At 43.9% G+C, this 23,142-nt stretch overlaps 1 protein-coding gene, 1 long non-coding RNA gene and 1 pseudogene across 2 annotated transcripts; 1 reads left to right on the top strand and 2 right to left on the bottom strand.

Annotated features, from left to right (window-relative positions):
- Positions 1-23,142, bottom strand: part of LOC140189847 (histone H2AX-like) — an 836,563-nt pseudogene that overhangs the window by 291,982 nt on the left and 521,439 nt on the right.
- Positions 5,015-18,850, bottom strand: LOC140190012 (uncharacterized). The gene is made up of 4 exons (XR_011883525.1): positions 18,620-18,850; positions 9,146-9,261; positions 5,603-5,718; positions 5,015-5,231 (listed from the first exon to the last, which is right to left on the bottom strand). It is a non-coding gene; the product is annotated as an uncharacterized lncRNA (long non-coding RNA).
- Positions 18,706-21,799, top strand: LOC140190011 (uncharacterized). The gene is made up of 2 exons (XM_072246404.1): positions 18,706-18,749; positions 19,355-21,799. Exon 2 carries the CDS (start codon positions 19,791-19,793, stop codon positions 20,637-20,639), a length of 849 nt encoding a protein of 282 aa, XP_072102505.1. The 5' UTR covers positions 18,706-18,749; positions 19,355-19,790; the 3' UTR covers positions 20,640-21,799.

Here is a 23,142-nt window from a genome sequence, read left to right as displayed (position 1 = left end):
TCCCTCGGGCCAACGACCCTCGTGGAGTGAGAACATTATTTTATCAATCTCACCCGTCTCTCGACCTCCTTCTCTCGCTCCATCCTTGTCCCTCTTTCTCTGTCACTGCCACTCTTTCTCTCTCGCTCAATTTCCCGCTCTCTATTTACCTGACGCCCTCTATGAGTTGTATATACCATTCTTGTGCCCGCCTCTACTCCCTCCCCCACTTGCTCCCACTGCAGAGGAATTGGAGCGTACGTACTTAATTCACGATCACCGAAGTTCACCTAAAGAGGCTAGTCTGACGTGATGACGTAAATGCGTGAAGTTCTGTTACCGAGTTTTGTGTTGATTGTTTGGAGTACAATAAATGAGTTGTTTTGCTTTTTTTTTCTTGAACATTGGATGCCTCACGCCAGTTTATTTGCGAAAGCTTACTTTGGTGACCCCGATGCTGCAGGTTTTGAACATTTCGGCCAACGCAGTCTCTTTGAAACTGTCGGAGGTCTGGCAGCAAAATGCAGTTGCTTGTGTAGTATACTGCAATTGGAAGAAATATACATAATTCACAACCACAAACATTGAGTTCCGGTTTCGCTTTAAGAGGCTGCTCTGAAGTGACGACTTTATTACGTTAAACAGCTTTATAGAACGCTTTTGTTGTGCTGGTTATTTTTTCAACAAAATGTGTTACGAGTTTCGTTAAATATAAAACGCATCACTTTGTTTTATCTGCTTAAACATATATTGCTGACCCCGATGATCAGACGTCAGTTTTTGAATTTATCGGCCAACGCAGTGGCTTTGAAACTGCCGGAGATTTGGGAGCAAAATTCAATCGCATGGTTCGGACAAGCTGAGACCCAGTTAACTCTGCAAGAAATCTCCGCCGGGGACCTGAATTCTAACATGTGGTGGCGTCGTTCAGCAATTCCACGGCTGCGACAGTGGCGAGTTTGCTTCAACACCCGCCTCGACACAATAAATACCGATCGCTGAAAACAAACCTTTTACGGACATTTAGACTATCGTAATCTGAACGCGCAAACAGTTGATCTTCTTGCCCTGCTTTGGCTCGAATGGACCATATGCTGTTTCTCCTGGTAAATCGCTGTCCTTGTTTTCTTTTCAAGAACTCTTCATGCAGCAAATGCCGGATCAAGTTCGCATACTCTCGCTAATGCAGCCGCGAAGGACTATAGGGAGCTTTCTAAATTACGCGTTAGTTTACACTGTGCCAGAAGGAGACGCAACATTCCTCCTCCTTTTCCTACCACGCTAAGAACGGTCAGCAAAGCCTCCAACTTAAACACGCCTGCAGCTGCGAAACAGACAATGCATGGTCTCTGCTTTTACCACGCTCGCTTTGGGGACGCGAGAACTACCGATCGCCTTGAAGCTTCGACAGCGCCAGCGCATTGGGGCATCAGAGGTCTGTGAACACCATGGTTCCAGCTGCCAGGAACATCTGTTTTTTTTTATATGACACACCCGCTCAGGTCAACTCGCCCTGTGGCACGCCGGTGTTCAAATGAATATGCTGCCAACTCCGCCTATTGGTTAGAAGGTAAAGGGCGACGAAACTTCGCTGGAGGTCACCAACGACAGCAGAATCTAGACTTACGGGACAGGAGGAGTGACGCTCTGTGTAAACGTGCAACGTTACTCATGGAGCTTCTTCCTGGTTAAAATGCCAGAGCGACCATAACTCGGTACAGATTTCCACTGGGCCCAATGACAGTTAGTGGTGCTTAAGACCTTATGGATGTCAGGAACGTTGGGTCATTACCCTGCCTTCTAGTAAATTACCACAACGATTCTGTCAAGGTCATGCACTACGGTCGTAAGTTTACTCGACTGCTGCGCAAATTCCAAACCTTACTAAGTCTACATTCTCCACTACAGTCACAAAACATGGGGTCAAGCACCACATTTCCACATCTGGCCCGCCAGACCATTCCCGCGCGAATAGACTGGACGTAGAAAAGACAGCAACCGCTGAGGCCAAGTTTGCCAATCTGGAAAAGCTTGGCATTGTACACCGTTTGAATAGCCACTGGGCTTCGCCACGCCATCTAAGTCCGATGGTGGGCGGCGATTACCAACGCCTTAGCCAACGTTTACCCGGTTCCATAGATCCAGGACTTTTCGGCAGGTTTAACCGGAAAGAATTTTTTCCAAAGTCGACTTAGTCTGGAGCTACCATCACGTACCAGGATGCTCGGAAGACATTCCCAAAACGGTTATGATAACCCTCTTTTGGTCTCTTTGAGTTTCTGCGCATGCCGTCTGGGCTGAAAAGTGCAGGGCACACTTCCAACGGCTGATGGACTCTGTATAAAAAGAATGAGTCTTTACTTTTGTTTACGTGGATGACATATTTGTCCTTAGTGCATCTAAATCCAAAAACACATCTGATCTCCCCACACTTTTCGAGCGCTTAATCCAAGTAGGTTGAATATAAGCCTTACTAAATGCCGGTCTAGGTTGTCAACTATTGACTTTCTCAGCCATCGCATCTCTGAATAAAGTGCGGAATCCTTCCCATCAAAAGTAGTCCCTTTAACGTATTTCTCACCGCCCCGCATCACTGAAACACTATAACCGGTTTTAGGAACACACACAAAATGCCGGAGGAACTCGGCAGCTGAGGCAACATTTATGGAGAAGAATTCATTGCCGTTTCGTGCGGAAAACATTCATCAGGACCCTTGAAGCCAACACGGGTCCTGATTGAGGGTCTCAGTAGGAAACGTCGACTGTTTACTCATTTCCAAAGATGCTGTCTAGTCTGCTGAGTTCTACCAGCAGTTTGTGTATGCTGCTTTGAATTTCCAGCAGCTGCAGATTTTTTCGAGGTGTTTTTAGGAATGGTGTTTCTATCACGGCATCATTCCACGAACTGTTGAACATCTGCTGCCCCTGTAGTGTTCGCTTAAAGGCAATGCCAGTAAACACGTGCTTGACTGGTCAGCATAAATGGTCACGATATCTGATGATACCAAACGACTACTGCGTGTGTTAGGGTAAGAGAAATTATCACCACCCCAACTCAACCCACACCACGGCATTCGGGAGGGATGGAGGGCCAAGCGATACTTGCTCTTGATAGACGGGTGGTAGCGATGGAAAGAGCGTCATTGAGTCACGAATAAGGGGAGAGGGACCGTCGCGGGAGGGCGGTAAAGTTACAAGAAAACACATCATTGATGCACAGCAATTTATTTCTCCAAACAAAGACGTTACTGGTCATTACTGAAAACCTTCCCAAAGCCTCTCCCTTCCCTCTTCCATCCCCATTCCCGCCCACTCTTTCTCCCAATTCCCACCCACCTCTGCTTTCTGTTCTCCCTCTCTGGTATCCACCCCCCCCCACCCAGGAAAATCCCACACCGGGTCTCTAAAAATCGCTGAGGTGCCGAGGTCCTCGACTCGGTCGACACCGGTGCGAGTCGATGTTTGCAGGCCCATACCTCCGTCAGCGAGACGGTTTTTCCTCAGCATTAAAGCTAAGGTGCCCATCACCGGCTGAGGCCTCCTCCCCAAAACCTCTCCACTCTCGTTCATGGGACGTCCGAAGTTCTCTTCCGCCAGCGAAGGTGTGCCGACCGGCAGCACCGACCCGGACTTAGATGGGGAGGAACGGGCCGCTCCAACGGCCAGTTTCTCCGGTGGCGGGAGCTGATGTTGACTGCATTGGTCCAAAGGCTAGTCTGGAGGCATCCCGGGATGTTGGACTTCCCTTGGGAAGACGCAGAACGGCCGTAGCTGATTGTGGTGACTGTCAGGACGAGTGTGACTGCGTTCAGTGGCGGGGACTTCATTATAACCAGGGGTGCAGTGCCAACTTTTTAGGTGCCGGAGCTGTACCAGGGGTGATTGATAACTTCGTGGCCTAAGGATATAGAGCTCCCGTTACATGCACGTGAAGTTCAACTCTTTGAGTGATTATGTAGAAAGTTTGAAGATAATAATTTTTGCGGTATTTCTGTTTCAGATAATTGAAAATTGCTAGTTTTTCTAAAATTGACTCCTTCCACCTTAGGCCACGAACTTATTAATCACCCCTCCTATGTCACACCCAATTTGTGTACCTGCTCATTTCACGTACTGGATAACTTCCTTGCCCCATATATATGAATAGGGTTTCTTATCACGTCAGGTACTAAACCAAGATGAAAGAAATACATGAATTCCAGAGCTCCTCAGAAATATAGTGATAGTTAAGACATTAACAAGATTATAGCCTATCACTACATTTCAGTGTATAACCGGTACAATAAAACATATAATACTTAATGTAATAACATGACAAAGTATTCCACTGCTGCACTAATTATAGTAACATCAAGCAAGTAAGAAACGTTGTTTGCTTAGAAGCCATAGGGTTGTTAGTGAGAAAAAATTAGTTTTCTATGAGCGAGTAATCCACGGACTACCACAGATTAGCCTTACTAATACGACTGAGTCAGAGCAGACAGCAGGGCCCGCAGCGTTTAACAGTGTCCCTAAGCAGGTATAAAAATAACAGAAATAAAGCAAATAAGTTTTTTTACACTTTTAGCTACCTAAATTAGAACCAAGTAATGAAGTATGAAAAAAGAACGTCTAATGAACTATTGCTAAAGCCACGAATATTGCTGAATATTAGTATCAAAAGCGGTAGGTTGGCAAGTCTTCTTCGTACCGTTTCTCTCGCAGAAATGGTTGGACAGGAAGTGTACCTGTGAGTGTCGATACTCACAATATCCTCACACGTCGGGTATTACATGGTTAGACCACTACAGATCCTGTTTAGTCTTTAAATATATCATAAAGTTAAAGAAGCTTGAATCTTTACATAAATTATTATCGTGTCCATGCGAATAGAAAAGATCGTAGTTTGGAAGTGACAAATAGAACGGGGAGGAGACCAACCACTGGGAGGTTTGGAAATTCGTTTCGTCTCGTTCATTGCCTCACTAAATTACTCTTTTCCCTATCAACACAAAGAGAAAAAGACCCTCTTTCCAATCAACAATAGCGGCCAGTGTTAAATTCCCTGCTTGTTTATTTCGACTTTTTTTTTTACGGAGGTGCCCGCTGATTATAACTACTGTTTGTCTTCTCCACCGGGAGCTGGATGAGCCCCGCGACAGCATAGTCGCCTGACGAAGGGTCAACGGGAGCTGCGCGTAACCTCGTAGCGGGAATCCCCACTGGAGATTGCTGATGGAGTTTGTGACGTCTGTCAGTGGGTGGTTCCGATCCTGAATGTGGGAGAGAGAGAGAGGAGTAGGTGAGAGCATTTCCAAAGAAAAAAAGACATTATTCGAGTGTTGCTACACACACCCGGTGCACCCAGTATGAGTCCGAGACAAGGAAACGTGCACGTTACTCCGGGTGTGGTTCGACCCAGGGGATACGGAGACAGGATCTGTGCATGGTGCACTCGGGGTGGATCTGAACCAGCGGATACAGAGACAGTATCATGCATGATTGATCCTGGTGTGCGAATGGCAAAGAGATATGGAGATTGGTAGTATGAAGTGCACACCCGTGGACGGGGAACGGCAGGTTGATTGAACATTTTCCTCGCGATCGTTGTTCCCATGAGGTATAGACTTGGTTGAGAACTCACCGAGAATCATTTATTACAATAAAGAGCTTTTCTTCCAATTGCACCGAAGACGGACGTCATGGCGGAAAGTAACCGTGTTGTTCTCGGAACTCGGGAACACTGCGGTTTCATGTTATCTATAGTGGAACAAGAACAGAAGGAGATCAGTATGTTGGGGTGAGTGGTTCTTCGAGATTGGTAATCTATTTGCAAATGTTTCGTCACTATACGAGCACCTGAGCTTTTGACGCCCGAGTTTGTTGGAAATAACTCGGAAAATGTGCAGCGCGGGTATTTAAAGGCTATTCGTTTACAGATGCTCTGTCACCATCATTGCGATGCCTCTTGGTATGGCGACGAAACGTTTGCAAATGGATTGCCAAGCTCGGAGAACAACTCATCCGAGCTACACATTTTCCGAATTATTTCCAGTTCAATGTGTGTCTGACACCAAGACTGAGTGACGGGGCGGTGTGGTGAAAGCCGTCAACTCAATTTGAAATACTAACTACCAAGTCAGATGTGTACAGCAATTTATTTTCCCCAGTACAATTAAAGTATGGAATAATCTTAATCCTAACACAGTCACACAACCAAACCCAATTAAATTTAAGGCAGCTTTTCGTCTTCAAAACTCTCCTTCTTAAGCCCACCCTCCGCCACCTCCAGTTTAAATTCCATGCGGAATATTTTGGAGGATCAAGAACAAAGAACCATCAGGGATCCCTGTTTGAGAGGGGATATCTCACCCTATCAGGAACCGTTGTGATAGTGAATCTCCTCAGAGCCATGACGCCTCTGAAACTGGAATCTCTCCCACGTAACACACCCTGTTATAGAGGGCGTATCTCAGCCATCAAAAGGTGAATAGGAAATCCGTGTAAAAATGGAAGTCTCTTCCCCGTGAGAAACCCCTTTTAAAGTAGGAGTCTTTAGATATCGTTACCCGTGGCAAGAGAGTTTCTCTCCCTCATTGAGGATCATGCTGGAAAGACTCTATTTTAACCCTGCTCGAAAGGAGGCCTGTCATCCATCAGTGACCCTTGTTAAGAAGGGATTATTCCCCGCCCCCCTCCCCCCCCCCATCAGAGACTCCTGATAAAGACGGAAATCTGTATTGAACATTCCTGTTAAAAATCTGTCCCTCCCACGTCCTGGGCCCACTTACACTCCCCACTCGTTCATCAAGGACCTCCATTTTCCCTACCTGGAATCTCTTACCTTCTCTCCCTCACTGACACACGCTGCCATCTGTCACTCTCCCTCCTTTTCATTCGATTCATCCCTCACCACCTCTCTGTGACAATCTACTCTATGTCTTCTTCTCTGGACATCCCCTTCTCTCTCATTAAGAACAGTATGGAAACTGGCCCTTCGGCCCAACTCATGAATGCCTTCCATGCTTCCAACATGCGTTCGTAGAAGTTGCCTGCATTTGATCCACATCCATTTCAATCTCTCCTATCTATATGTCTCAGTTGTATAGACATCTCCCACTTCTTCCGACAGCTTGTTCCAAACTGTGCCTTGTAGAAGTATTGAGCAACACCTATTTATGCACATAAATGAGTATTACAGCCAGTGATGTTGATAAATTTAACTTGAGAAGTTTTATATGTGAATCACATGTTCCCTTTTTTCACTGTGGAGTCAAACAAATAGGAAAAATTGTAAAGCATGAAAAACTAAGAATTGATTGAAAATAAACATGAAAAGCTATCTGTTAGCAGTTCAAAACTCCTCCTTTCCTCAGTACTAGGTTGAACCCCCATTTGCAGATTTTCAGCCAGTGGTCTCTTTGGGTAAGTCTCTATTCACTTCGTACAACCAGGTGGAGCAAGACTTACTCATTTTTACAAGCTCTGGCAAGTTAGTTGGGCAGCAGCAAAAGACAGCAATCTCGAGTTTCTGCCTGATATGTTCAATCGGGTTAGGGTCAGGACTCTGACTCGGCCACTCAAGCGCATCAGTTTTCCTCATTTGAAGTCACTCCATGGTTGATCTGACAGTGTGCTCTGGGTCGTTGTCCTGCAGAAAGACAAGCTTTCTCCCCAGTTTAAGCTTTCTGGCAGAGGCTAACAGGTTTTTATCCAGGATCTCTCTGTATTCACCAGTGTTCATTTTCCCATCAATCCTGACAAGATTTTCAAACCCCGCTGCTGCTGAAGACCATCCCAATAGCATCATGCTGACTCCACTATACTTTACAGTAGGATTGGTGGGACCTGGCTGAATGGATTTACCTGGCACAGTATCAGATTTACGGCACACGTACCACTTAGTGTTGAGGCCAAAACAATCCACTTTTATCTCACTGGAACACAATACTTTCTTCAGCATATTTTCAATATCTTTTCGGTGATACTTCGCAGAACCTTTACGAGCAAGGGTAGGCTTTTTTAAAATATTATGTGTGAGGTAAATCTAACACTGTGCATCTGCCAGGCAATATCATCCGCACAGCAAAGTATGGTGCATGTAAGGTCATGCTATGGGGAATGCTTTTCAGCAGCAGGGATGAGAAATCTTGTGAGATGGCTGTGATGGTCGGATGGCCTAGATGCAGGGAGCTGATGCTGGTTTCACTAGTCCCGAATCCAGTCTACAGGCATCCCGCAATGCTGGACCTCATGTGGGAAACTGAAGTGTGGCTGTAGCTGACGGCATTGGTTGTGAAGACGAGTGGCACTGAGTTTGGTAGTGCAGACACCATTATAACTACTGTCATCCTCTCCACCTGGACCTGGGCGAGCCCATCGATAGAATGGCCATCTGACGACGGGCCACCAGGAGCTGCGCGCAGCCGTGCAGTGGAAACCATGTCTCAGACCCTCTTGGGTGAGAGTCAAGGGGTGGGGTGGGGGAGGGGGGCCCGAAGGCTGTGTGGTCAGACACTGGTGGAGCCGATCCTGGATGAGGAAGTGAGAAGTGAGAAAGGAGAGAGGAGAGGTTACATCATTTCCAAAAAAGGGATACTATTATCCCAGTAGTGCCACACGCACATGCTGTTTGCAACAAGGGCCCAAGGCAGCGATATGAAGATAGGAAGCATGCAGATTTCTCTGAGTATGGTTGTGACGGACAGGCACAGAGATGTGAACTATGAAGTTTGATTCCACTGTGGATGTGATACAGAGGATATAGACATGAGACACCTGCATGTCTTCGGGTGAGGGTGTGACACAGGTATATGCAGATGAGAAATTGTACATGGTGTTCCCTGCGTCGGTGTGACCCAAGTAATATGAGGATGGGAAGCATGCACCGTGGTCCCAGTGCGGATCTAACCCAGGAGATCTGGAGACAGCAACTATGCATGTTACAGCCAGTGTGGTCTGACCCAGGGGATAAGGAGACACGACCTTTGTGCAGTGCAACCGGTGTCGGTCTGACCTAGTTGATAGAGGTGGCCCGATGCATGGTGATCCTGGTGTGCGTATGACACAGATACTGTATATGGAGATGCGGATGATGCACTGTACTCCCAGGAATGAGCAAGGACAAGGGAATGAACATCTTCCTCATGATCTTTGTTCCCACGGGGTACAGACTTGGAGAACTCACCTGCAAACAGTTGTTGCATTGACTCCATATTCGTCTCATGGCACTGAATACCGAAGTGACTGCGGGAATGGTTCGTGTTCTTCTTGGAAGGCTCATAGACTGTGGTTGTATTTTATCTACAGGGGATCAAGAACACGTTAACTTTATAGAGAGCAGGTATCCATTTACACTCCAGTCGAATGATATGAAGACAGGATATGTACTTTTGGAGAGACATGGGGGAAGGCAGAAGATATGACCGAGGACTCAAAGGCCAGACAATGTACTTCAGATTTCCATGCAGTATTTGCAAAACATAACACAAATGTGGCAGGATGCAAGGACAGGAGTGAATACAAATTCCTGACCTGAACCCGAACAGTAAAATGGATTTCCATTTGGCAGATGTGGAGAATATTATTCAGAGTTGTTTAACACATGGAGTTTCGGGAGAAATAACATCCACAAATAATTCACCCATATGGTCAGTTCAGAAATATGATGTGAGTTGGAGACTGACCTAGATTACTGATATTTGAATGAAGCTACCCCTTCAACTCTTATTGTAACCACAATTCCTGAGACTATGATTAAGCAGAATACTGTAGAGGAGCATTGTGAGTTACTGAAAGAACTACTATAACTGTTACAGGAGATGGTTTTGAAGGTTAACCCAATAAAAGTACAAATCATTATGCAGAGGGTCAAATTCTCGGAAGTGGTCATAACTCCTGAGGAGAGAGATAGATAAACAGCATGTGGATGTAGTGGTGAAACTAACTCTTCCTACTGAGGTGAGTTTGTTTCTCCGATTGCTGGGCTATTGTAGAGACCACATAGATGCCAAGGCTTATCCAATAAATAAAGATCTTGAAGAAAGGTGTTTCATGGGAATGGAAACCACAGCAACACTAAGGCAGTTTCAGTTCATAAAACTAGCATTGCAGAACTAGCATTGCAGAAGCACCTGTTCTCAGCACCCCAGACCCTCCGGGTCATTCACTTTGGCGGTGGTTGCCACCAGCAACATGATATCAGCCGTGTTACTCCAAGAAACAGATGGTCGACTGGAGCCATTAGGACGTGCATCTTGATCGCTTACGTGCACAACTTTTAGCATTATCCACTAGCATTGTTTCCGTCAGTTAAACATCTCACTTATGTTGTCGGTCTTAATCCACTGACCAGTTTAAACAGATCATACACCAATTCAGTATTTTTTCTTTTCAAATCTTTTTATTATTATTATCCAAAATTAACATGAGTACATTGAAGTAAGCAACACTTACAATGCCTCAAGAAAAAAAACATTATTTTAAAGATTGAAAAAATTTTGGTGATTAAAAAAACCCCATTAAGCAAGAAAAAGTGGGGGAAAAGTCCCCATTAGGTGTTCAACCCCGGAGCCATGCATCATACAAAAAGCTTCTTAAGATAAATATCAAACCGCCAGCAAGAAAAAAAAGTACCAAAAATTTACAACTAGATCGTGGAGGAAATCTATCAATTAACTCAAATGATAATAACGAGCAAACGAACCCCATCTTTTCTCAAAATCAAACATAGGTTCAAAGGTTCAACTTCTAATGTTCTCCAAACTACGACATAGCATCACTTGAGAGAACCATTGTGACAAAGTGGGAGCCGAAGCATCCTTCCAATTCAGTTTTTTTTCTTTGAGGTACAGTGTTGAATATGCCCTCTCAGCCCTTCAGTCGTGCTGCCAGTATTCCCTTAATTTAATCCCAGCCAAAGCACAGGACAATTTCCAATGGCCAACTAACTTACAAACCAGAAATTCTCTGGACTGTGGGAGGAAGCCAGAACACTCAGAGGAAACCCATGCAATCACATGGAGAACGTACAAACTCCTTACAGACAGTGGCAGGAACTGAACCCAGGTCAAGGTACTGTAAATCTTGTGCTAACCACAACACTACCATGCCTTCCAAAATTGGATGATCATACGAAGGATGGGAATGTCAGCAAAACTCAACTAGTCCAATAGACATAGCTATTATTGGGCCGCAATGCTGCAGTTAAGAGAATTAACAGCACAACTATGCCCACTGACAATTTATCTAATCAGGGTGACCCTCATGCATGTCAGGTGACAGTAGTACAAGTTCTGAATGGACCATTCATCCCCATCTTAAAATCAGGAGTGGAAAATAAAGTCATGCAACAGGAAATTTCCTCTTTAAGGATCGCTGTTGATGGATCATCATCAGTTCAGGATGGAGAGAGACTTACAGGATGTGGTATATATGGACAGGACAAAAAAAGAGGATTGCAAAGTGCTGCAATCAAACTACCTGAAACAATGTGTGTAGAAGTGGCAGAGCGTGACGCTATAACTTCTGTTGTCAACTATCCAGACCGATATCCCTCAGGAGCAGTCATATGCTCAGGTAGCACGTACTGTTGTAACTGTTGAACCAAATCTTTACCATTATGGGAAGCTGGAGGCTATGTCTCAGCAGATGGTACACTTTTACCATCAGCAGCCTTGCTGGAAGTTTATAATTAAGAAGGCAAGTCCCTACCTCACTGCACAGGTGAAACAAAATCTGATGAAACTGTTTGAGGTAAAACAAAGGTTCCACGTTCCTTACTGACCCCAATCCAGTGAAATTGTTGAACAGATGAACAGGACTTTAAAATCAATGTCAGCTAAAATGGCTAAACAGCCCAGGACCATGCGGGTCACTGTTTTTTTCCTCTACCCTTATGATAATCTGTAACACTGAAGCTTTTTCCACTGGAGAGAAATGAGATGGTTAGAATTCTTGGTTTCACTGGATTTATCAGAGCCTGATTATAATGGCATTGTAAAGGACAATAGAGTACTGTATAGCAATTAACACTATTGATGAAGCAATTATGTTGCAGCCCATAATATGAAACAGAATAAATGGTAAATTAAAGCTTATTTTGACGTGAGAATAAAACCAAGAGAGTTGGAAAGAGTAGAGAAGGTATGATCTCAGTTCATTATCCGGGTCCTTTTACATATCCAAGATTTATTGGACCATATGATGTCAGTGACAAAGCCAGTCTATCATGTTATCAAACCCAGACAGCTCCAAATAAGCAAGTTGGTATCATATTAACCATCTTAAACCTCTTGGAGTTGGTCAATGTTCACTCGTAGCCGAGGTCCATCAGAAGCATTGTCAAAGGAATGCCTTGTTTGACAATGGTGATACTCTGAGATTTATGTTTCAAGCAACTGATGACAATGAGGATGAAGGGGTAGTTGACTCCTCACTGAGTTGGGCAACCACTTCTGGTTCGCACCTGGAGGTTAAAGATCGTTCACTTCATGCTCAACATAAAAAAAAAAGTGTTAAGGCAAGACAATCTTTGCAGTCGCCTAAACAAAGGTGGAGCCAATGAAAGAGGGATGTAGAAGGGAGATTGTGTCAATTGTATATTCATCTGGACAAATGCAAGATATGAAGATTAGGATGGCGGTGGATGGCTATTCACAACATTCATGGAGAAGTCTCTTTGGATTCCATCAGATGCCGTGGTAACAGTAGACTATATGGAAGAGGGAAGTGAAATGGTAATACAAATTCATGAAAACCTGAGATGAAGCCTTATAAAGGAAATGAGACCGATGTTTGTTGATAATCCTGGTCAAGTAATGGTAATGTGGGTAAAAGATTAGAGGATTAAGGTTGTTACAAGGATTACCCGTTAGTATTAATAATCAGTTAAGCATATAGAGAATCTTAATTTACTGATAATATCCTTCATTATCTCAGCTGAAAGGTTTGTGAATTTACAGAACTGCATGCCTGTGTGTCCAACTACTAAATTTCCCTGTCAAACCACAGGAAAGGTAATACCTAGAAAATAAGTTTATGCTGGCCAAGTGTTCCTTATGGTCCCGATCCGATCGCAACGTGTCTGTGGGTACTTCACATCCATGATAGTTGGTCCCTGGAGAGTTGTCGCTGCTTTGGATTTGAAGCTCCTTGCTTTTAAACACTTCTTATCGGTTCACATGTTGCTCCAGGTCACCTGAGTGACCTATGGGACTTTAGATCCAAGTCAGTATCTATTTTTTGCTCTCTTCCAGAAGTGACAACTGGTAACTTATGGCTCTTTGTTCTAAATCAGTTACCAAACCTGTACTCAGCACAAATGACTCAGGGCAGACACAGAACCCACCATTCACAAACCTGCATGTTATATCACAGCAAATAGCATCTCACAAACAACTGACTTATTTAGAAATGATCTAGCACAATAGATCACCTGATGCATTGTTGTGTCTACTTTAAAATATTGATTCAGTCAAACAAAATTGGTCTACAAAATGGAGAATAGAGAGCAGCTTCACACAGCGGCAGCCGCCATTCCTTTGGCCATGGAAAGAACAAAGATAACTGGTTTGTCTACTTCCACTGTCCTTGTTTCACTTAAATTCACTGATTTGTAGACTGCAGTTCTTTCTGGCTAGAATGCTAATAGTGGTAAGTCGTGTTTTGCAGGTCCGGCCTGAAGAGAAAGAGGGCTTATAACTCATGTACAAGTTCATTTCAAATGTAATGGTGTTGGCGATGTGGACAAATTAGAAGAGAGATCATGTGACCCAGGTAACTCAATCGCAGTTGCTCTGGAGCATCAAAGTCTTCTGTGTATAGCTTACGCCATGGTGGAATCGGTTGCTGTGTCAACCATTGCAGTGACAACTGTTGCTAGTCACTAGTGTGATGAGTTTCAGACAGATACAAACTTGCACTAGAAGAAACAGAAGGACAAATTATGCAGGTACCAGGATATAAACCTCTGCAAGTGCTGTTCAACTTGACATCACCACAAGTTCCTCACCAGCATGGAAAAAGACTCCAGGAGCTTTTGGACATTTTGGTTCATAATGTTGGGAAATATCAAAAAGGACTCTGCATTTCACTTACTAATCCACATACTTATGCTACTAAATAGCAAGGATGTGCAAAGAGAGTAAGTTTGACTTCCAGTCATTCAAAAGCAGAATATTGGGTTTGTCTGGAGGATGTACTTAAGAACAGGTTAACAGATTGTGGGCTTGTTTCATACGATAATTGTTCTGCCTATTTTGCCTGTCAATAACAGGACACTCCTGAAATTTGCATTGGTGAATGTTGGAAGAAAACAATGAAGTCTAATGAATCAAGGACAGTGGAAGTAGGCAAATTGTCTTTGTTCTTGCATTCTGCTTGAAGGAATAGAGGTTACCATTTTGTGAAACTGCTCTGTAGCCTCCATTTTGTGAATGGTTTGAAGAACTAATTCTTGCTCTGTGATAACGTAACCACAGCAGTTGAACGTGGACACCAGGAACTTCTGTTATTGATCTGCTAAACATGAAATCATTCTCAGATAAGCTGTTATTGTATACAAGAGCATGCGTGCAGAAGTAAATTTGTTATTTTGGTCCAGTGTTTAGGTGATTCCGTTTGACTGGTTTGAACCAGAGTTGAATAGAACAAACAAAATAAGTTACCTATGGCACAAAATCATGCAGCCCTTGGACTACATCCAATGGGAATCTGACGGTCAGTCAAGCAACTTCAAGCCAACAAGATTGACGCGCAACACTTGAACTGATAAAAAGTGTTAAAAGTCAGGAACTTCAAATGAAAAGTGGCAAGAATTCCACAAACAAACTATTGCAAGGACCCCATGCCCAGGTCTGAAAAAAGAAAGGATCAATCGTCTGGTCAACAGGTGATTCTATTTCATTGTTATAAATCAGAGAAATGGACTCACTGAGTATTGGTACCGAGGGCTCTGTCAAATTCATGTTTTAAATTTTTGGCTGGGGTCAATATAGTTTTGATATTGTTTGTGCAGAGACAATAAAGAGCCAGCTTTGGTTAATCAAGACTTGAGTAGTGAATCGTCTACCCTAGTTTAGTCGATGAATTGTCAACAGGTATACAACTAGATGCATTGTTCAGTCAGAATGTGTGGAAGGGCAGACAGAAGATAGGGAAAAATTACAGTCAGTGGGATGAATTAAAGTGTAGGGCAAAATAAAAAAGGATGATGAATACAGGACTGAAGGAGTTATATTTTAATTACCAAGTATAGGGAATAAGGTAGATGACCACGTGGTCCAGTTAAAGACTGGCAGGTAAGACGTTGTGGGCATCTCTGAGTTGCGGCTGAAAGATCATTGTTGGGAGCTGACATGTAAGAACAGATATTGTAACGAAAGGACGGGCAGGTAGGCAAGAGGAAGCGGGTAGTTCTGTTGGTTAAAAAAAATGAAATCAAATCTTTGGAAGGAGGTGACATAGTATAGGAAGATGTGAAATCCTGTAGATTTTATAAGAGAAGAAACTGCAAGAGTGAAAAAAGACCCTGTTGGAAGTTCTTTACTGACCTCCAAACAACAGCACTGCCAGAATGCCATCCACATTGAAAAGCAAAAAAAAAAGAGACATTAAAGGGACATTTCCACAAATGAGCCCAAACAAGATGCTCTCTCATGCCACCTTTGCTCCACACGCCCACATTTTGCCTTCTGCCTGTCAGCCAATCTTCCTTCAATACCAGTACCTTTCTTGAAATAACACGGGCTCATATTTTGTTAAGCAGCCTCACATGTGGCACCTGGTCAAAGGCTTTATGAAATTCCAACTGTACAACAGCCAATGACTCTCCTTTGTCAATCCTGCCTGTTATTTCCGCAAAGAATTTAACAATTTGCCAGGGAATACTTCCTTTTTAGAAAACCATGCTGACTTTGGACTATTTTCTCAGGTACCTCCAAGCACCCTGAAAGTTTCTCATGCACTTCCAAGTACCTTGAAACCGTAAAACTCTGTTACTTTTTATAAGCTTCCCAACCTCTAACCTCCCATGACTTTTTGTGATATTATATGCCTCCCATTTACTTTTATGCTGTCTATGACCTGTTGGCAGCCTCAGTGGCCTCAGATGTCCTCTAGAATACTTCTTTATCTCTGGCAAGCATCTTACCTGCACCTTTTTAATTTCTCCCAGAAACTCAACCATTGCTGTTCTGACATCATCATTGATAGAATCCAATCAACTTTGGCCAACTAATCTCTCATGCCTCTGTAATTCCCTTTGCTCCACAATAATAGTGGTATGTCTGATTTTAGATTCTCCTTCTCAAACAGCAGGGTGAATTCTTACAAAATATAATCACTGTCTTCCAAGGGTTCTATTACCTGAAGCTTCCTAATCAAATCTGGGTTATTACATAACACCCAATCCAAAATTGCCCATCTCCTAGTGTGCTCAATGATAAGCTGCTCTAAAAAGCCATCTCACAGGTATTCTTCAAATTCTGTCCTTTGGGATCCAGCATCAAACGCTACTTTTTTCCTAACCTGCCTACACTTTGACTAACATAACTTTTCCTTTTTGACGCAACTTTTCTATTTCCCATTGTAACTTGTGTACCACATTGTGGCTACATTCGGAGGCCAGTAAAGAACGCCCACCAGGGTCTTTTTACCCTTGCAGTCACCTACAGTTATTTAAACAAATAAGAATGCTTAATCAACCACAGATATTAGCAAAGTACATTTATTATCAAGGTTGTATACTATATACAACCTCGAGATTTGTTTCCTTACAGGCAGCCACAAAACAAAGAAACCCCAATAGATCCCATTAAATCTAAAGAAATCCATCAACCTCGACACGGTTCTGCCGGATCTCATTGCCTCCAAGTCCGCACCAGCAATGGCCATACTTGGCCAATTCCCCGCTCACCAGTCCAGACCTCGCCATCTCGACTGGTCCCTCACACTCCACAAAGCAATCGTTCTGCACCTTTGGGACTTCAGTTCCCACTGCAAAAATACCAGATGCTACAGGCAACTCAACAGCACCAATCTTACAGGGAAGTTAGTATATTGTTGGCAATGGCCACTTACCAGAAAAAGTATGATTAATATTTAATTGTTTTCTTTGTTTCATTCGCCGCTAGCAAGTAATCACTGTACTTCATCAGCGCCCTCTCAAACCAGAATTCCAATCTGATATGACGCTTGCAAATTCTTTGCAGGACTCCCTGCAGCCATTGATTCGTTTGTATTAAAGGGAAATGAAACACTAGTATTCCTTTTGAGAGGAGCAGAATGCACTTGGAAGTATTATCAACAGTTTTGGCCTCTCATCTGAGGGATGCGGTAGAATTGGAAAGAATCCTGAAGAGGTTCACAAGAATGTTTCCAACAATGAAAGGGCAAAGACTATTTAGGGATCATCAGCCTGGCTTTGCATACGGGAAATGGTGTCTCATCAATCTGAGTTTTTTCTTTGGAGAGGTGAACAAGAGGATTGACACATTGTCTCCACAGACTTCAGCAAGGCCTTTTGTGAGGTCCTGCAAGGTAGAATGGTCTGGAAGCTCAGTTCACGTGGAATCCGGGGTGAGCAAGCCAATGGGTGCAAATTTCTCTTCATGGAAGGAGACGGCAGTTGATGTTGGAGAATTGGAGGTCTGTGACTAATGCGCTAGAGGGATCAGTGCTGGGCCCACTGTTGTTTGCCATCTATATTAACATTTTTTTTAACATTATCAATGAGTTCACAGCTAACACTAAAACTGGGGATGTAGGGCACAGTGAAGATGTTTATCTAAGGTTACAATGGGATCTCGATGAAATGGGGCAATGGACAAAGAATGGCGGATAGATTGCAATTTGGACAGTGTAAGGTACTGCACTTTGCTATGTTAAACAAGGGCAGGATTGTTTGTGGGAGCTTCCTGCGTTAAAGAAGCTGCAAAGTACTCTACATAAAAACTGAATATTTTTGCGGCATGTGGTGTGGACCCTGTGCTTATGGACACTATTCGCAGAATTTTCGGTTTAAGATCATGTTCCTGAAGGTGAGTGACAGCTTACTGCTAGTCCCAAAGGAAAGAAATTTGAGTAAAGCATATAACAACATATTATGCAGTAAATCGTGGTAAATTGTCAAGGCAAACAATGATGAGGTGAGCGATTTCGAGGGATGAGCCGTACTGGTAGCCCGTTGCTTCGGGCTGGTGCCGTGGTCTTGGCCCGGATCGTTTTGCTGCGGTGAGGCACAATCAGTTGTTTGGACAATAAAAAAAAAACGGCCCAGATAGCCTACAAAGGCAGGGTATCGGGACCGGAGGGGAGGGTTGGGCCGATTTCCCACGCTCTCTCGCAATGTTCATTCCGCGACGCTGGGGCTATGAGTCAACCCCAGGCTGTTGCGCTTCCTCTCTGCAAGCTTACTGGCGGTTTCCACCGCTAATATGATGAGCTGAGACCAAGGCTCGGGCCTATTCCAGGGATTCGGATCTAATAACTCAGTCTGGTTCAGTAAACTGTTCGGCGCTAAGCGCAATGAATGTTGGTCTTTCTGAGTTTTAATTAGATTCCTTCGGGTTTCTCGCTTTGTGGCTATCTGTAGACAGATAAATCCCAAAGTTGTATAATTTCTCCAGGCTTTAATAATAAATGCACTTTGAACCTTGCTTACCCAGTAACCTTTGTGATGCACAATTCGCCGGCGAGACCCAACGATAAAACGCGCAGGCGTAAGGGTCACAGACAGCTCCGAATTCGCACATGCGCTCAGTGGAGAAAAAGGTCTGCGGAATCGGTCTTAGGTAAGAACGGTGTTCCGGTTGGGGGTTTCATTGGTATCGGCGTGAGCACCGCAATTGAGAAGCAATTTCTGTGAGGCCGGACACACCGTAGCTCTGCACCCCGAGACAGTTTCGGTTTATTCCAATTTTCTTAGTCCCAGGTTTCTGCTGATGAGCGAAGGTTTGCCGTCATGTCTGCAGCACATGCGCATCGCTGCAACAGTGGTAGGATAGAGGGGGCTCTCCCTTGGTGGGGGTTTCTGGGTACAGAGACAGCCATGGATACCACTACCAACGCTTTCCCAACTTTTTGTAGGATGTATTTGGAAGCGCAGGTAGAGCAAATGGGATCAAACGGATCTCTCAGACACTGCCAGGCTCCAGCTATCTAAATCCAAGTCTGAGAAAATTATAATTCTGACTCTCTCTACCTTCCAGTCTAGGAAAATGTCAGTGAGGCATGGACAAGAAACAAAATTCCTCCATCTGCTTTAGTTCTTGGAAAAAAAAACACCTTTGTTCTACCTCGTTGTAACAATGTGCTATCAGAGCTCACCATAGAGACTATACTTATCTCATCTGGAATGTTCTTCACCCATCAATGTCTTTTGTAATTTTTTTTACAGGATTGAAACAGCAAAGAATTTGTATCTGGGAATCTCAAACACAAGGAGTTCACTCACGCAGCCGCCGGTTCGCAGACACCCCAGTGTGTTTAATATGGAGAGAGGCAAGTCACCTGCTGTGTGGGTGAGGAATGTACTCAGTTATCCAGCCTGAAGAAATATTAGCCCGTTGACACCATATATGAAAGGATTCACCTGTTCTGTCTGCGGGAATTAATTAATTTTGTCAGCCAAGCTGGAAATACATCAGAAAATTCACACCTGTGAGAGACTGTTCACCTGTCCCATGTCTGGGAAGAGATTCACTCACTCAGGCAACCTGCTGTCGCTCCAGAGAGTTCCCAAGGGAGAGTGACCATTCAACTGTTGTGTGTGTGGGAAAAGATTCACACCATCATCTGGTCTTCTGACACACAAGTGTTTTCATACTGTGGAGATGCCGTTTACTTGTTCAGATTGTGTGAAGGGATTTCCTGACTCATATCAATTGAAGATACATCAGCGACTTCACACTGGGGAGAGGCCATTCACCTGCTCAGACTGTGGGAAGGGGTTCACTCGGCCATCTGAACTGAAGCTACATCACCGAGTTCACACAGGGGAGAGACCGTTCACCTGCTCGGACTGTGGTAGGGCATTTACTCAGTCATCCAGCCTGCAGACACACCAGCGACTTCACACTGGAGAGAGGCCATTCACCTGCTCAGACTGTGGGAAGACATTCACTTGGTCATCTGACCTACGAGCACACCAGTCAATTCACACTGGGGAGAGACCATTCATCTGCTCAGACTGTGGAAAAGGATTCACTCGGTCATCTCATCTGAAGCTACATCAGCGAGTTCACACTGGGGAGAGGCCGTTCACGTGCTTAGACTGTGGGAAAGGATTCACTCGATCCTCTGACCTGTTAGCACACCAGTCAGTTCATACTGGGGAGAGATCGTTCATTTGCTCAGACTGTGGGAAGAAATTTATTCGGTCATCTCAACTGAAGATACATCAGCGAGTTCACACTGGGGAGAAGCCATTCACCTGCTCAGACTGTGGTAAGGCATTCACTCAGCAATCCAGTCTGCAGATACACCACCGAATTCACACTGGAGAGAGGCCGTTCATCTGCTCTGACTGTGGGAAGGGATTCACTCAGTCATCCACCCTTGTGGCACACTACCGGGTTCACACGGGGGAGAGACCATTCACCTGTTCTGAATGTGGGAAGGGATTCACTCACTCATCCAACCTTGTAACACACTACCGGGTTCACACTGGGGGAAAAGTTTAAATAAATTGCATTCTGGATATTTAACCACTGCGATTGCTGAATCCGGAGGTAAGTTCAAAAATGACTGTTGGTGTCAAACTCTGCAATTATTGCTGCTGTTCATCACACCCAGTTCTGCACTCTTGTCACTGGGCATGAAAGGAGTTTCCTCTGTTGATGTTTGCCTTTAATGGGATTGGAGTTTAATATTCTGGATCTGTGACTAATAAATCAGTTCTATTTTAAGCTCTGTCTCAGGTACCTGGTGAAACTACAACACCTACAATGTACAGTAGGGAATCAACTCAGCCCAGCTGCTCCCTGCCAGACTTTCTCTACCTTGACAGTCCTTTTAAATCCATCCCTGCTGTTCGCCTCTGCCTTTTCCTGTGGTGATGGGATCCAAATAATCAGCACTCTGTGGGTGAGGTTTCCCTTGAATTTCCTGCGCGACTTTTTGCAGAATGAAAGAAGATGAGCTGACTGTAGTTATGTCTGATATGTTCTTCATTTAGCATATTTCTGGGCCAAGGAAGAATGACATTGACAGCTAACCTCCTACTTCCCTGCTCTTTTCAACATTATGGGCCATCTTCACAGCTCCTCAAGGACTCTGTCTCACACAGTTGGGTTGTTAGAACACACCACTGCTCTCCAAAGTCTGAAAGCAGATTGGGGAATCATTAGTTGGACGTTCAATGGAGTAGAGTTGGAAGCCAGAGGCAGGTCAGCACAGGGCAGAGTTTGGGACTTTGGACAGTAGTAAGAGCACATAATGATGAGCAGGGAAACAGCCGGTGGGAGTGGGGGGTGTTGCAATGAATGGCAGAGTAGCGACTTCTGGAAGCCGATTGATAGAGTAAAGAACTGGGTTGAAATTTGACACACTATGCCTGTTGATAGAGGGTATATTGCTTGTGGGAGCTTGTTGTTTTAAGTTGGTTGTTGTGTTCTCGTAAAAATATTGACTGGTTGATACACACAGGAGGTACTGCAGATGCTGGAAATCTATGCACACAATGTGGTGAAGGAGCTCAGCAGATCAGGCGGCATCTATGGATGGGAATAAACAGTGGATATTTTGGGCTAAGACCTTTCAGGAAGCCCCCTTTCAATGGCACTGCTCTTACCCAGAACCCTGAGAGGTTTAGAATGTACTATTGCTACGAATTGAGTGTGCAGGTGCCGAGAATCTGTTGGATCCAATTGTTTAATTTTTATTGTCATTTTATTTGCAGTTTAACAAATAATTATCTACTTGTATTTGAAGTAGCCTTTGTATGCTTAACAGTTTAATATGTCTCTAATGGTTGTACAAAGTAGAATTCTGGAGCTTCTTTGCAATTCATTAAGTGAGTAAGTGTTTCCTCACTGGTTAAGTTTTACTGCAGCACTGACAAGTACATTCTAATTGGATCATTATCTATAGATCTGAATGGAATTTTTCTTATCTTTGGGTATAGAAGTAGTTGCTTTTTGCTGGGTGCCATCTTTTGTTTTTCTCTCTCTCCTTCAAGTAGTAGACCCCTGTCACTGTTCTGTTCCTGTTCTATTAACTTTTAATAAAACAATTGTGAAGCAACCAGTTTTATGCCTCATTCCTGACTTCTAAAAGGAGGTTGGACTTAAACACCAAAATATGTCAAATGATGTAGTTGGCATGATTTAGAGCTCAGAGCAATCAAAACATTGAAATCATAGAAGCAGAGGAGCACAGATTCAAAAAGCTACTAAATTCAGGCAAACTGGTAGAGCATGGGGAAAATAATTAAATTTGAGTTGCAGGACAACCTGTTAAAATTTTGAGATCATGGGCAAAGTACATACGTACATACTTCAGATTGAATTAAAACAGTGGGCAAAATTGTGAAACATTTAAGTTTGATAAGGTTATTGAAATATACCATCAATGATGAACCTAATAAAATGTGGCTCCTGATGATATTGTCAGGAAATGACTGCTACTGATTTAGTGATAAGACCGTGTGGTCAGTTTGATCGAATGTGTGAGCGACTGAAAGAGTTAACAGGACAAGAAAAATCTTTTACGAATCAAAAGAAACATGAAACTTGTGATAAACTACAAAAACAGCAAGACAGTTATGAGATCACTGGGCTCTCTTCCAGGCAAATTGGGAACTGTGCAGAGGAGGTAGTTTCCACCTGAGCTAGAAGGGGACTAATATCCTAACAGGAAGGTTTGTTAATGCTGCATGGTGGGGTTTAAACTAGAGTTGCAGGGGGATGGGAACCAGAGTGCCAGAAGAGTTATTGAAAAGATTGCAGAGACAGATGTTGGGAAGACCTCAGAAGAAGTGAGGAATCAAAAGGTTGAGCATGGTGTGACTGGTGTCCTGAGCTGTGTATATTTCAATACAAGGAATATCGTAGGAATAGCAGACGAGTTCAGGGCATGGATCAACACCTGGAATTTTGATATTGTAGCTTGGTAGCAAGACAGGCTGGACTCGCAGCTCAATATTCCAGGGTTCTGTTGTTGTAGATGTGAAGGAGTGAGAGGGAT

Source organism: Mobula birostris, chromosome 29 (genome assembly GCF_030028105.1).
Source record: "Mobula birostris isolate sMobBir1 chromosome 29, sMobBir1.hap1, whole genome shotgun sequence".
Lineage (NCBI taxonomy): Eukaryota > Metazoa > Chordata > Chondrichthyes > Myliobatiformes > Myliobatidae > Mobula > Mobula birostris.
Note: the sequence above shows the minus strand (reverse complement) of the source record. Positions and strands in the feature narration are given on the sequence as shown.

Bases quoted from the DNA above. Each gene is read 5' to 3' on its own strand.
- LOC140190011 (XM_072246404.1), top strand. From the start codon at position 19,791: ATGCCGTTTACTTGTTCAGATTGTGTGAAGGGATTTCCTGACTCATAT.